The sequence below is a fragment of the Hyperolius riggenbachi genome, chromosome 2 (assembly GCF_040937935.1).
Source record: "Hyperolius riggenbachi isolate aHypRig1 chromosome 2, aHypRig1.pri, whole genome shotgun sequence".
NCBI lineage: Eukaryota > Metazoa > Chordata > Amphibia > Anura > Hyperoliidae > Hyperolius > Hyperolius riggenbachi.
In genome coordinates, this window is record NC_090647.1 from 55,357,583 (window position 1) to 55,373,439 (window position 15,857).

The 15,857-nt window shown below is 44.7% G+C and overlaps 1 protein-coding gene across 2 annotated transcripts in view; it reads right to left on the reverse strand.

Moving 5' to 3' along the window:
- Positions 1 to 15,857, reverse strand: part of SLC36A4 (solute carrier family 36 member 4) — a 594,695-nt gene that overhangs the window by 121,142 nt on the left and 457,696 nt on the right. The window contains exon 11 of one of the 2 annotated variants that reach the window (XM_068264887.1): positions 9,279 to 9,345. The exons of the other annotated variant lie outside the window; for it this stretch is intronic. Within the exon in view, the coding sequence (XP_068120988.1) occupies positions 9,293 to 9,345 (53 nt within the window). The 3' untranslated portion in view covers positions 9,279 to 9,292. Of the gene's footprint in view, positions 1 to 9,278; positions 9,346 to 15,857 lie in introns of those variants that run through there. 2 annotated transcript variants of the gene reach the window in all.

A 15,857-nucleotide genomic window follows, 5' to 3' on the forward strand; every position in this document is an offset into this window, starting at 1 on the left:
TCTGACACTCTGTGTACACGGCTTAGCCTGACTAATATAGCATTGTGTGTACTGCCACTGTGCACCTCGCTCAGCCACGCTATATATAGCATTGTGTGTACTGCCACTGTGCACCTCGCTCAGCCACGCTATATATAGCATTGTGTGTACTGTCACTGTGCACCTCGCTCAGCCACGCTATATATAGCATTGTGTGTACTGCCACTGTGCACCTCGCTCAGCCACGCTATATATATAGCATTGTGTTTTCTGACACTCTGTGTACACGGCTTAGCCTGGCTATATAGCATTGTGTGTACTGCCACTGTGCACCTCGCTCAGCCACGCTATATATAGCATTGTGTTTTCTGACACTCTGTGTACACGGCTTAGCCTGACTAATATAGCATTGTGTGTACTGCCACTGTGCACCTCGCTCAGCCACGCTATATATAGCATTGTGTTTTCTGACACTCTGTGTACACGGCTTAGCCTGACTAATATAGCATTGTGTGTACTGCCACTGTGCACCTCGCTCAGCCACGCTATATATAGCATTGTGTTTTCTGACACTCTGTGTACACGGCTTAGCCTGGCTATATAGCATTGTGTGTACTGCCACTGTGCACCTCGCTCAGCCACGCTATATATATAGCATTGTGTTTTCTGACACTCTGTGTACACGGCTTAGCCTGACTAATATAGCATTGTGTGTACTGCCACTGTGCACCTCGCTCAGCCACGCTATATATAGCATTGTGTTTTCTGACACTCTGTGTACACGGCTTAGCCTGACTAATATAGCAGTGTGTGTACTGCCACTGTGCACCTCGCTCAGCCACGCTATATATAGCATTGTGTTTTCTGACACTCTGTGTACACGGCTTAGCCTGGCTATATAGCATTGTGTGTACTGCCACTGTGCACCTCGCTCAGCCACGCTATATATAGCATTGTGTTTACTGCCACTCTGTGTACACGGCTCAGCCAGACTATATAGCATTGTGTGTACTGCCACTCTGTGTACACCGCTCAGCCAGACTATATAGCATTGTGTGTACTGCCACTCTGTGTACACGGCTCAGCCAGACTATATAGCATTGTGTGTACTGCCACTCTGTGTACACCGCTCAGCCAGACTATATAGCATTGCGTACTCTGCCAGTCAGTGTGTATATTGCTGGGATCAGTAATACTCCACTCACCGCCAACCACTATATGAGCTCACCATGAGTTCCTCAGAGACCTCCGCTGTGAGCAGCACTCCCAACAACAGCAACAGCCAACGCCCCACGCAAGCTATAACATCCACTACAGCAGCCAGTGGTCAGCAGCAGCCCTCTCCGGAGGAGAATGTTGTGTCCATCGGTCCGTCGCCAGAACGATTAATGAGGGCTGCCATTGAGGAGATGATGGGGCCTGATGTGGAGGAGGAGGTCGGGCTCAGGCCAGCATCCCAAGTTAATGTTGAGGACGATGAGGGGTCTGTGTCTGGGGATGTTGGGGTGGCAGAGGTGGTGGGTGGGTCAGACTCAGGAGAAGAGTTGTATGATGAGGATGATGATCGGGACCATCTGTATGTGCCTCAGAGTCCGACCCCGGAAAACATGTTGTATCGTGTGTTTAGGTACTAAAATCTGCGTTCCCACTTCCCAGTACTGCCTGCAGTGCCCGGGTCCACGGATCCATATAATTTTTTGGGCAGCACTATCAAACTGTGGTACTATGAGTGAGTTGCCATGGTCCTTCTGTGCTGCCTGTCACACTCACCGTCTGTCTGCAGATGGATCAACACAGCTACGCCATCTGACATGTAGTCCTGGACCTTGACCATCTTCTCTAGGCGATTGGTGTTGGAGGACATGGAACTGCCCGATTGCTGTTCTGTGGGCTGCTGCATGGGTGTCAGAAAATGTTCCCACTCCAAGGACACTGCCAATACCATTCCCTTTTGGGCACTAGCAGCAGCTTGTGTTCTTTGCTGCCCTCCTGGTCCTCCTGGGTTTGCTGAAGTCAGTCTGTCGGCGTACAACTGGCTAGAGAAGGAGGAGGATGTCAATCTCCTCTCTAAAGTCTCCATCCTCAAGGGCCTGCTGGAATTGTTCCATTTTTGACCTGTCTGACACTTTCTTCAATCAGTTTTTTAACATTGTGTTTGTATAAACTGGGTATAAACCCAGTAATTGGTGTTGTCCAGATTCCAGAATAATGAATAATAATGAATAGTGAATAATGCGCGGGCCGCTTTCAATGCAGTCTAGCATGAATTGAGCCATGTGTGCCAGAGAGTCCTGCCAGACTCCTCTATCTTCATGTTCTTGTAAGAGTTGTGATTGTTGTGATGCACCATATTCGTCACCAGCATCACTTTCTTCCTCTTCTGCTGTCCTTTCCCGCTAAATTGTGGAAGTCCAACGTGCACCGCTCTGTCCCTCGGCAGTGGGGGCATCCAATTCCTGCTCTAACTCCAGCTGTTCCTCGTCCTGTTCTTTGTCATAGCTGGGACCAGCGTTTCCTGAGGCAGGTTGCCTGATGTTGGTATCATCACGCTGATCGTTTTCATCTTCAGAATCCCCCACTTGCATCATGCCAGCGGTTTCCATCTTCAACATTGATTTCTTCAGTAAACACAGCAGTGGTATTATAATGCTGAATGTAGAGTTGTCACTGCTCAGTCACGCAACGTGGATTGCTCAAAATTTTGGAGGACTTGGCAGAGATCCAACATGGTGGCCCAATCAGATCCACAGAAGCTTGGTAGCTACTAGCTGCTGGAATGCGCCTCGGCACTGCGCAAAAGCGTGCTAGCATGTGCAGCGTAGAATTCCAGCGCGTAGGCAGGGACATCACCCAGCGAGCGATGGTGCGCTGGATTGAAGCGCTCCTGCATCTCTTGGTGAGTCCTTCAGAAGCGGTACTGGACTTTTAACAATTTTTTTTTTTTTCCTTCAACAGAAGATCTGCCACGTTGGGGTGAGGAGGACGCCGCCGACCCCGACACCAAGCTGAACCCCGGCGAACTCCAAGCAGAGGATCTTCAGGAACCCTCAAGGCTTTGAGCAAGCTGAGGAGGATCAGCAGTCCCGACGAGACCTCTCCTCATATGCGACTGAGTGCAGTGGAGCTCCCCAGAACAACCTCTCAGTTGTCACTTTGTCACTTGTCACTTTGTCACTTGTCACTTTGTCATTTTGTCACTTTGTCATTTTGTCACTTGTCACTTTGTCATTTTGTCACTTGTCACTTTGTCATTTTGTCACTTGTCACTTTGTCATTTTGTCACTTGTCACTTGGTCATTTTGTCACTTGTCACTTTGTCATTTTGTCACTTGTCACTTCTCACTTTGTCATTTTGTCACTTGTCACTTTGTCATTTTGTCACTTGTCACTTTGTCATTTTGTCACTTGTCACTTTGTCATTTTGTCACTTGTCACTTTGTCATTTTGTCACTTGTCACTTCTCACTTTGTCACTTGTCACTTCTCACTTTGTCACTTGTCACTTTGTCACTTGTCACTTTGTCATTTTGTCACTTTGTCATTTTGTCACTTTGTCACTAGTCACTTTGTCACTAGTCACTTTGTCACTTGGTCACTTGTCCAGATGATCTCGGTACACCTCCTGAGATTCAAATTCCTGCACACATTGCTCTGGGATTTGGGTGTGATGAATGATGCATCTAACTGGCCACCGGAGGCAATTAAGGCCTTCAAAACATTGAAAGCAGCTTTCTGTTCCGCCCCCATTTTGCGTCATGTTGAGTTGTTGACGTCATGTTCATCCTCGGCCTCGCCTTGCATTTCAGTGCGAGGTGCATTTTCCACAGAAAAAGGTTGTGAATCCGGGCACAACATTTGTGGCTGTTCCATTGACCTTTCACAGGTAGAAGATTGTGGGGGTGGGAATAGCTCCTCCGAATAGCCCATTGTGTCCTGAAAACTACTCATTGCATTGCTTTGCGCACACATTTTTTTGTCCTCATGCAAGGCCTGAGTTGCACCTGAAAGCGTGGCCTTCTCCTCCTGCGCCTCCTCCTGTTCCATCACGTCTGCTGCTGCTGGGTTAGCGTTGACGCCCGGTCCCTGTTTATTGAACCTCTTATCTTTATTACATTTATGACTGCATGGCGGTAAAAAGCATGCTATCCGCACGCTTCTTGTCCTCATGCAAGGCCTGGGTTGTTGTGTCTCAAAAAGCATGGCCTTCTCCTCCTGCGCCTGCTCCTGTTCCATCACGTGTGCTGCTGCTGCTGGGTTACCGTTACCGGTCCCTTTTCCTGGAACCTCTTCTCTGTATTACATTTATGACTGCATGGCGACAAAAAGCATGTTACCTGTGCAAAGAAACATGACATTTTCCACATTTAAAAGACAGTTTTTCCTTTGAAACTTTACAATCAATTTTCTCAAAAACTATAAGCTCTTTTTCAAATATTTTTTTTCCTCTTGTACCCACTCCCAAGGTGCACATACCCTGCTAATTTGGGGTATGTAGCATGTAAGGAAGCTTTACAAAGCACGAAAGTTCGGGTCCCCATTGACTTCCATTATGTTCGAAGTTCGGGTCGAACACCCGAACATCGCGGCCATGTTCGGCCTGTTCGGCCCGAACCCGAACATCTAGATGTTCGCCCAACACTAGTCCTGAGGAACTCGGGAGGATGGCAAGGGACGTGTCCAGTGCTCATGGGGAAAGAGAAAGCCGTGGGTAAGTATCAAATCTTTTAGTAAGCCCATCTCAGGTTCACTTTAAGTAGTAAACTGGCGGCAGGTTATGTTGGGCTGGAAGGTTCTGTAGCCAGGACAGCTGTTCCAGAAAGTTTGGCTACACAGAAAGGTCTGAGTAGAGCAAAATGAGCAGTGAAAGATAGTGTGGTCTGGTTAGGAAGAGCCACGATCTGTAGAAGTAGGTCTACGTAATTCAGTTGCATTTGTGCAGCATGAAGCTGTGCCAAGGAATACACATTAACCAGGAATCCGAGTAAATGACTCAATATGCTAATGTGACCTTCTTTGTTAAAATAACACAGCGAGCATGCAGATAATTACTGAAATGAATACTCTAATAGAAGAATAAGCAGAATCCCATCGTGTTCATGTGAATCACGTCTGACATTGTGTGGATGATTTTATCAGGGCTGTGGAGTCGGTATAAACATCTTCCGGCTCCGACTCCTCAGTTTATGAAATCACCGACTCAGACTACGGGTACCCAAAATGGCCCCGACTCCAACTCCACAGCCCTGGATTTTATCCCCATGTCTGTTATGTTGAGGAGCTAAAAGGCTCCCCTAGTTATTAAGTTAATGGCCAGGGATTTACTTTTCCTGGTCATCACTTTAGGGAGACACACCTACACACACACACACCACACACACTTTCTTAAAGTGAACTCGAAGTGAAAATAAACTGATGAAATAAACAATTATATTTTTCCTCCTACCCCTAAAAATGACTTTTTAAAGAGAATCTGTACTGTCCGATTTGTACAATAAAAAACATAACAATTCAGCCACTGTGATCTCCTGGATCCCACTTTGCCATTTCCGCCGCTCCCCGCCGTGATCTTGGCTTTCGGCCCCCTTGAAGTTTTCCACATTTTGTCTCATTACTGCCACAAACCTGAATCAATTTTGTGGACTAAAGAGCTTGTAGTGTCGGCACTAAATGCACCAAGTGGACCTTTCAAGGTGATTGGGCCCTTCTGTGGTGTGCACACCTTGTAGCAATATTCCAATGTATAGTAGAAAGTAGACAATGCACCATCCACAATGCTTAAAGGTTTATTGGCCCAATATCACCAGCACCAGCACAAGGAAAACAAGCAGCATATAAGTGATGGCCTCACTTATATGCTGCTTGTTTTCCTTGTGCTGTTCATGGTGGGCGAATGAATCAATTTTATTGGAATTCCACGTGAAAGACCAATACAAAGTGGTGTACATGTGAGAAGTAGAAGGAAAATCATACATGAATCCATACATTTTTTACAAATAAATAACTGCAAAGTGGGGTGTGCGTAATTATTCGTCCCCCTGAGTCAATACTTTGTAGAACCACCTTTTGCTGCAATTACAGCTGCCAGTCTTTTAGGGTATGTCTCTACCAGCTTTGCACATCTAGAGACTGAAATCCTTGCCCATTCTTCTTTGCAAAACAGCTCCAGCTCAGTCAGATTAGATGGACAGCGTTTGTGAACAGCAGTTTTCAGATCTTGCCACAGATTCTCGATTGGATTTAGATCTGGACTTTGGCTGGGCCATTCTAACACATGGATATGTTTTGCTTTACCATTCCATTGTTGCCCTGGCTTTATATCCAGGGTTGTTTTCCTGCTGGAAGGTGAACCTCCAGCCTAGTCTCAAGTCTTTTGCAGACTCCAAGAGGTTATCTTTCAAGATGCCCTGTATTTGGCTCCATCCATATTCCCACCAACTCTGACCAGCTTCCTTGTCCCTGCTGAAGAGAAGCACCCCCAGAGCATGATGCTGCCACCACCATATTTGACAGAGGGGATGGTGTGTTCAGAGCGTGTCGCATTTTGGCCAAAAAGTTCCATTTTGGTCTCATCTGACCAGACCACCTTCTTCCACATGTTTGTTGTGTCCCCCACATGGCTTGTGGCAAACTGCAAACGGGACTTCTTATGCTTTTCTGTTAACAATGGCTTTCTTCTTGCCACTCTTCCATAAAGGCCAACTTTGTGCAGTGCACGACTAATATTTGTCCTATGGACAGATTCCTCCACCTGAGCTGTAGATCTCTGCAGCTCGTCCAGAGTCACCATGGGCCTCTTGACTGCATTTCTGATCAGCACTCTCCTTGTTCGGCCTGTGAGTTTAGGTGGACGGCCTTGTCTTGGTAGGTTTACAGTTGTGCCATACTCCTTCCATTTCTGAATGATCACTTGAACAGTGCTCCGTGGGATGTTCAAGGCTTTGGAAATCTTTTTGTAGCCTAAGCCTGCTTTAAATTTCTCAATAACTTTATCCCTGACCTGTCTGGTGTGTTCTTTGAACTTCATGGTGTTGTTGCTCCCAAGATTCTCTTAGGCAACCTCTGAGGCCAGCACAGAGCAGCTGTATTTGTACTGACATTAGATTACACACAGGTGCACTCTATTTAGTCATTAGCACTCATCAGATAATGTCAATGGGCAGCTAACTGCACTCAGACCAAAGGGGGCTGAATAATTACACACCCCACTTTGCAGTTATTGATTTGTAAAAAATGTTTGGAATCACGTATGATTTTCATTCCACTTCTCACGTGTACACCACTTTGTATTGGTCTTTCACGTGGAATTCCAATAAAAATGATTCATGTTTGTGGCAGTAATATGACAAAATGTGGAAAACTTCAAGGGGGCCAAATACTTTTGCAAACCACTGTATTACATAGTGAACTGTCTGCACTCCAATCTGGGATTCTCACAGTTTCTCAGCATGTGACAGGCAGCTCCCTCCCCCCTCAGCCTCACAAACTGCTGAAAGCAGAGACACTGTCTGTTAGAAGTAAACAAAGCACACAGAGCCTGTAGGCGGCATGCATAACTTGAATTCTTTACAACAGAGGCAGCCCATTCCTCCCTGGGACCACAAAGCTTGACAAAGAAAAGAAGATTAGATAAATTACAGAGAAAGTGCAACTAGAAAAGGCTGCAGTAATCCAGAGCACATTAGAACAGGTATAGGAACTTATAAGATAGAAGAAATGAGGCTGAAAAATGTGTTACAGAATCTATGTAAGTATCCCATGGTTTTCTTTTATATTTGAACATTTGCAAAATAGGTTGAACATTTTACTGTCTCTAATCAGTGGCAGCCTATTTAGTCTCCCAGAGTGAAAGTACATGAACTATTGAACTTGTCCTACCTCTTCACTGCCCTCAGAAGTTGTATTCTGCCAGGAAAACATGTATGGTTGTAATTTGCTTATCAAAGAGGCTTACTATATTCCAGACAGGGTACCCAACAAGACAGAAGATGTCACTTCCATGCCTAGAAATTATCTCTTTCAGGCAGCAAAATAAAACAAGTAAACCAGTCTGGTTATTAATATGATTAGTACTGTACATACACATGTTTATCTCATCATGTCAAATGTCGCCTCAGGTACACTTTAATCGGTGGTGACATTCATCAACATTATGCCACATGTTCCAGTTGCATCACCTAGATACTTTGATGGTGGGCCACGAATGCCGAGCGTTTTGGAAAGGGGGCGCACAATACGGTTTGCAATATGGAATAAGGTAGTGGGAAGTGTAAATATTTTGTTACCATAGAGTTTAGAAAGATGATGTTTGATGTCGGGAATAGGATATCTTCAAGGCGCAAGGTAAGGGTTAGGTGTCAGGAAGAGGGTCTATATAAGGGGGATGAGGTAAGCGTTAGGTATTAGAGGGTCTTTATCAAGGGGCAAGGTACGGCTTAAACATCAGTGAGTGAGGTAAGGTTAGATATCAAAAAGGATGTCTTCATCAAGGGGATGAGGTAAGTGTTAGGTATCAGAAGGTCTTCATCAAGGGGCAAGGTACGGCTTAAACATCAGTGAGTGAGGTAAGGTTAGATATCAGAAAGGAGGTCTTCATCAAGGGGATGAGGTGTTAGGTATCAGAAGGTCTTCATCAAGGGGCAAGGTATGGCTTAAACATCAGTGAGTGAGGTAAGGTTAGATATCAGAAAGGAGGTCTTCATCAAGGGGATGAGGTAAGTGTTAGGTATCAGAAGGTCTTCACCAAGGCGCAAGGTACGGCTTAAACATCAGTGGGTGAGTTAAGGTTAGATATCAGAAAGGAGGTCTTCATCAAGGGGATTTGTTAAGGGTTAGGTATTAGAGGTTCTTTATCAAGGGGCAAGGTACGGCTTACACATCACTCGGTTATCAGAAAGAAGGTCTTCATCAAGGGGATGAGGCTAGTGTTAGGTGTCAGAGGGTTTTCATCAAGCGGCGTAGTTATGGACAGTTGTCAAAAAGAAGGTGGGGGGGGGGGGGAGCATGCCTTCGCTAATCAGCAGCCAACCCTGCAACAGAAGACAAGAGAGTGTGGCTTTGGAACGCAACCGGTCCTATTTAATTCTCCTAAACTGCTGTTCCACGTTTGTCAGGGAGGTGGAGCTGTATTTCTAAATGGTTGCAAATTCTGAAGTCTTTGTTTACTTTTCGCCATTCAGCTCATTAGAATGCAACTTGTAACACTTTCTGCCAACTTTCAAATTAGGAATGAATATATTGGCTGTACAAAAATAATTAGTCTCTGAGATAGTAAAAATGTGGTCTATCTGTTGCTGTTTTGAAGTGATGTCTAGGAGCTATGGGATTAAAGAACCTTTATTTCCACACCCCCTCCTGCGAAAATTCACACCTGAAAGAAACAAAGTCGCCGGTAAGCTGTGACTAGGAGTTAATTACACTGTTTGAACATTGCTCAATTTCAGCTTTTATTGATAGAAGGAACATTGAACAAACTCGCATTTTCAAAGTAAATTCCAAGTCCTCATTTAAAAATGGTCCTGCGTTAAACAGTGAAGTGTTTGTCATTATTCTTGAAATGGATTCGCATTTAGTCAGGGCTTTGAAATATTCTGATTACTTTCATGTCTGCTTTCATGCCAAGAAAATAAACTTTGCCATCGTGTTTTGTGTGTTCTATAGTGTCGTTGTCTTTCTAATTAATATTTGCAGCAGAATAAAGAACACCAATACTTTTTGTACTAAGGGACTAAAAAAAAAACGTGAGATCAGAGGTTTTAGGCTGAATGAGGTGCTCCAAGTGATTTTTGATCATCTTAACCATAAACTCTAGTTCTCATTTACTAAACATACGGGGCAGGTCATTTGAGCACCATGATAAGTTGAGCGCCACCATAGGCCTCAATACAAATATCGGCTATGGAGAGTAGTTTGGTAGCATCAACTAATGCGGCAATGGAGCTCGGCTACCCTGTAGCTGGGTTGCAGATAGCGGTGTAGAACTTTACAGCCGAACTCCGGGTAGTGAAGTTAACGGTGGTGAATTAGGCAGCAGGGTTCGGTTACTTTGGAGCTTAACTCTGGGTAGTTGCAGTAACTGCGGTTAGCGGCGGTGTGATTGTTAGGAGTAGGTAGAGGGTAGGTTAGTGTTAGGTGTATACAGGAGCGCCATCAGAAATTTGTGGGCCCCATATTGGGAAAACCTAACCCCTCACTTCCCACATGGCAAATCACAATCTTTGAAGGCCTGAACACACCAACATCCGTGTGCCCGCTTTTTATGCACTACCATGGCTGGGAGGGTTCTGCGTATGCTAAGTTCATAAGACTGTAACTGCGCTTGTGCACAACGATCCCAGCTATGAACATCATGGAAGAAGTGTGCGGCCTGGACCACTACATACCAAGTGCCTCGAAACCCCTTTGGATTGTGTGGACTTTAAAGCAGCACAACAGATTGGACCTGAAGAGTATCGAGGGAGCTGATAGACTACAGGGGGCTGGAAGGAGCCCCAGATAAGTAAAAGTCTTTTACTCCCATTTGTGTAACATTTAGGTACTTTAATCACTGACTACGGTAACTCTTGGATGAGCTTCTGATCTTCTGTCACCACATTAATTGGCTGCCAGAAAGACAGACAAGGGCAGATACAGATTGCAGCCTGTTTGTGGCACTGTTAGCCGGACCCCACATTCACTCGGGCCCCATACAGCAGTCCCCCTTGTGATGCCCTGAAGGCGGCCCTGGGTGTATACATAGTGGTAGGTCAATGGTAGGCATAGATAAGGGGGAAGGTTAGTCTGATAGGATAAGATAAGGCGATAGTAGAATATCAGTAACATCTCACGTCCAGTTTGACTTGCCTCACTTTTAAATGTACGTCTAAGTATCTAGTACTTTTTTTTTTCTTAACTCAAGCATTTAATTGGTATCAGCATTAGTAGTTTATCACATGTACAAAATAATTAAACATTTTAGTTATATTGCAATGCAAGGAAATACAAAATACTTTTTGTATGGTTTTAATGGTTCTTATATGCTGTCCACTAAATATCCTGGTCACTACTGATGTCCCCTTCCTCCTCCTCAGTCAGAGTCCAGTCCCCTGAAATGATGTGGCCACTGTAGTGACATGGTCCACACATCAATAGGGTGCAACTGCTCAACTCCAAAAAACACACCTCTCTACTGAATCAGTAATTGCATAAGCTTTCAGTCAGTAGAAAGGTATGGTTAAGTGAGAAACTGTGCAGTCCCTCCCTCCACCCCACTACATGGAATGATTGAGATTGGTTAGCACAGGGGTCCCCAACCCCCGGGCCGCGGCCCACTGCCGGTCCGTTGGCAGTTTTCCACCGGGCCGCCGTGGGTCTGTCATCTCGCCCCTCTCCCCCCGCCGCTCCTGTTACCTTATGAGCGGGCGGCCACTTTTTCTTTTATATTCCCCTGTAGCCGCTCGCCTCTTAGCAGCATCTCTTACCCATACTAGGGCGTTATACTAGCTGTACTGGGCACTATACTAGCTATACTGGGCACTATACTAGCTATACTGGGGCACTACCTACCCATACTGGGGCGCTATACTAGCTGTACTGGGCACTATACTAGCTATAATGGGGCACTATACTAGCTATACTGGGCACTATACTAGCTAAACTGGGGCACTACCTACCCATACTGGGACTATACTAGCTGTACTGGGCACTATACTAGCTATACTGGGCACTATACTAGCTATACTGGGGCACTATACCAGCTATACTGGGGCACTATACTAGCTATACTGGGGCACACTAGCTATACTGGTCACTATACTAGCTATACTGGGACACTATACCAGCTATACTGGGGCACTATACTAGCTATACTGGGGCACACTAGCTATACTGGGGCACTATGCTAGCTATACTGGGGCACTACAAAATAAAAGTCTTTCAGGCTGGGTTCATACTTAAGAGGATCGTGTGATTTCCCCTCATGCAAATTCACTTTAGATGGGGCCACTCATATTAACCAATGGGCTTAATGCGATTTTGATATGCGGCAAAAAAATTAAAAACTCAGTGCTGCACTTTTTTTTTTTTTGCATGTTGCCTTATCTCCTTCAAAATCATTATCTATTTTGTCATGGAGAGCAGCGCACGTGGTGGAAATGACCTGTGTGTGACTTTTTATCTATTTACTTTTCAGGGGAGCTGTGGCTGCATTGGACTACCTCATTTGTGTAGCTATAGCACTTGCCATGGAAAATAAAAATAGAAAGGGACTTTAGACTAGCTAGAAGTAGAGCTAGTACTATGTGTACCTGTGTATTATCTCACCATGTTGCTTCAAAAGAAAAAAGGGACTTGCAGGAGCTGAATTATTTAGCCATGGGCACAAAAACTGGAGCAAGTGTGAAGCCGTTTGCCTACATAAAACCAGTTTGGTTTCACATACAGAGAGAGTAAAGTACACCAGGAGATAATGTTGTCACATGTTGTTGTGAGTAAAGTACACCAGGAGATGGCGTTTTTGGAGTATGCTTCTTTCCCTGGCATAGCCCCCTGGTCCTGACCAGTCCTGTCTTTTCTTTTCTCTCTCTATAATCTTCTGTCTAGCCTATTTGTGTTCTTTCCACATTAAGACTGGTTATTACTTGCCTATTGGGGCTTTTATTTCTCCACAGACACATGTGATCTCTGTTGCTGCTTATATTGGCTTGGTATACCTTGGTGTATGATCCCTAATTAGCCCAAGGTTGTCTATCGCTCCAGTTAAACAAGACAGCGCATTGTCCTTCTTAGGCATAAGGAAAGGTGATATTACTCGGTTGTCTCTAGTGAGCTTGACATCCTCCTTTCTATGTGAATGCTTAGAATGTATTTTTGAAATCTGTTGACCTCCCTCTATTCTTTAGTAGGGCTATGCTGGTTTGCAGCCTACTTATACGGATTATTATATTTATACAGGGGCCTAACAATAGAACCTGCAAGGAATGCCTCGGCAGGGGGGCCCAGGTGCAACAGGGGGCCTGTGGGGAGAAAAGTGAGAGACTGACAGCTAAGGGCATGGAGAAAAAAACGTATTCTGCTCTCACAGCATTGTTATATTGACTGCATGTGTCCACCACACAGATAAGGAATCACACACACTTTGGAATTTGTACACTGTCCCTGCTCCCTAGGGTTCGTAAAAAACATCTGTCTCACACTGCAGCTAAGTTCTAAAGACTTGACAAAGACTTTACAAAGGAGTCACATTTTGAAAAAAAGTTGTAGACTTTCCCTTATTAGCAAAAGGATTCCTAGATTCTTATCACACGGGCTAAAGACTTTATGGCCTCTGAATACTTTTACAACTCAATGGAGTGGAGATTGATTTCTTACTGTTGCTGCTTCATTGAGAGTTTGTGACATTCTGAATGTTTTTTGCCAAAGTTACATTGATACTATATGTTTACCTGTCCCTCTCAATAGCGATTACTATCCAGTCTACTGCAGATCCTCACCAGTAGAAACCTTCCAGGACCTTGTTGAAAAGGATTTGAAATTGCTGGCTGAAACTAGTAAAATTAGGCACAATCTAACCCCCCTTGAGCGACAAGCATTGGAGAATCTTAAGTCAAGATCTGATATTGTTATTAGAAACGCTGACAAGGGGGGTGCTGTTGTTGTGCTTAATGCTTTGGATTACAAGGCGGAAGCCTTGCGCCAGCTCCAGGACCGAAACACCTACATACATCTTCCCGGGGACCCCACTTTGAATTATAAGCTGGAATTTGACCAACTCATCTCTATAGGGGAGTCCAGGGGTTTACTTAAAAAGAACATGGCCGATTTTCTTAGAGTTCGGAACCCTGTCATCCCCATTTTCCATCACCTCCCCAAGGTGCACAAGCCCGCCACCCCACCGGAGGGTAGGCCTATTGTTTCGGGGATTGGGTCCCTTGGGGAGAGGCTAGGGGAATGCCTTGATTCCCATCTACAGCCATTGGTTTTGAGATTACCTGGTTTAATTAAAGATACCAAACATGTCCTGGCTAGTTTGGAGGAGGTACAGTGGAGATCACAATATAAATGGGTGACCCTGGATGTAAGGGCGTTATATTCCTCTATCCCACACAATCTAGCAGAAGTGGCTTTAGAGTTCCATTTATCTAGATATAGTTCATTCCCGGCCTCGCTCCAAGCCTATATCCTGGTAGTGACCGAGTTTCTTTTATCTCACAATTATTTTTCTTTTGATGGGGGGGTTCTACCTCCAGAGGTGCGGAGCTTCTATGGGGGCGAAGTTCTCCCCCTCTCTCGCCAACCTTTACATGGGTTGGTGGGAGGAGCTCCGCATTTTTGGGGAGTCGAGCCCCTTTCTAGATTGCATCATTTGGTATGGCCGTTTCATTGACGACCTTTTGTTAATATGGAAGGGTACTGAGGAAACTTTGCAACAGTTTCTGATGTATCTTAATTTGAACAACTTTAATCTTTTTTTTACGTGCACCTCTAGTGATACGCAAATAGATTTCCTCGACATTACCCTTTTTGGCTCTGGGGAACTCGGCAGGATAGAAACCAGGACCTATAGGAAGCCGTGCGCTGGGAATTCCTTATTGCAAGCCACTAGCTGTCACCCACGGCATACGCTTAGAGGGGTCCCTGTTGGAGAGTATATTAGAGCCAGGAGGAACTGTTCTACAGACGAATTTACAGTACAAGAATTTTCTGCCCTTAGGTCACGGTTTAGGTCTAGGGGTTATTCGGATTCTGATCTGGATAGGGCCCAGAGAATTGCCATTTCCAGGGAGAGGAGCAAATTATTAAGCAATAGTTCTGACACTGCACAGGTACAGAATCCTAATGCTGCTCCTTTAAATTTTATAACTACCTATAGCCAACAATATAATCAGGTCACAGCGATAATCAAGAAATATATCCCTGTGTTGTATGCTGATGATAAGCTATTACAAGTGCTTGAGCCTGGGTGTAGATTTGCTTATAAAAAAGCTGCCTCTCTGTCATCTACCCTCTCTCCCAGTTTGTATCAGTCTACCAGTGCACCCCGACGTCCTACATGGTTGTCCTTTGTGGGATCGCACAAATGTGGATTTTCTTCATGTAATTATTGCGCTTACCACCGCTCCTCACGCAGCGTCTCCTCCATTGCTAATCAAAAAACCTTTTCTATACGTCAATTTATTAATTGCAATACGAAATCCGTAGTCTATGTGATCACTTGCGCGATTTGCAGCCTTCAGTATGTGGGCTGCACCACGCGCTGCTTGAGGCAAAGGATCTCTGAGCATTTTAATGGGGCCTCCTGGAAGACGGACAACATTAGCAATGTTGCGAGACACTACAGGGAGAAACATGATGGGAATAGGGCTGGTTTTCTATTTCAAGGGATTGAGAGGGTGACTGTTTCCTTTAGACGTGGTGACCTATATAAGAAATTGCGAATGAGGGAGGCATATTGGATTCTGCAGATGGGGACTAGGGAACCTCATGGTTTAAATGCCAGGTGGGACATTAATTTTATATATTGATATCGTCTTATTTTTGTACTGTGCAGTTTTGTATTTTTGTATTTTTGTATTTCTGCATTTTAAATATTGTATTCTGTGTCTTTATACATAGTAATATTAGTATGATGGTGGTTTTTTCCATATATTTATTTCTGCAGGTTTTTATTCCTGCGCCTTAAAATCCCCTTTGCTCCCAGGTGAATACACCCTTGGGGGCGGGGCTGCTTAAGTATATATGGTCTACCTAGATGTCAGTATGTTTAGGCTATGAGTAAGGATGTAATCCGAAACATGTCAGCCAATTTTTCTGCCTTTGTAAGTTGGACTCAATAAAAAACCCTTGGACTTTACCTGCGGGTGTGCGGATTTCATTCTGTTTGGATACTATATGTTATGTTCAGCA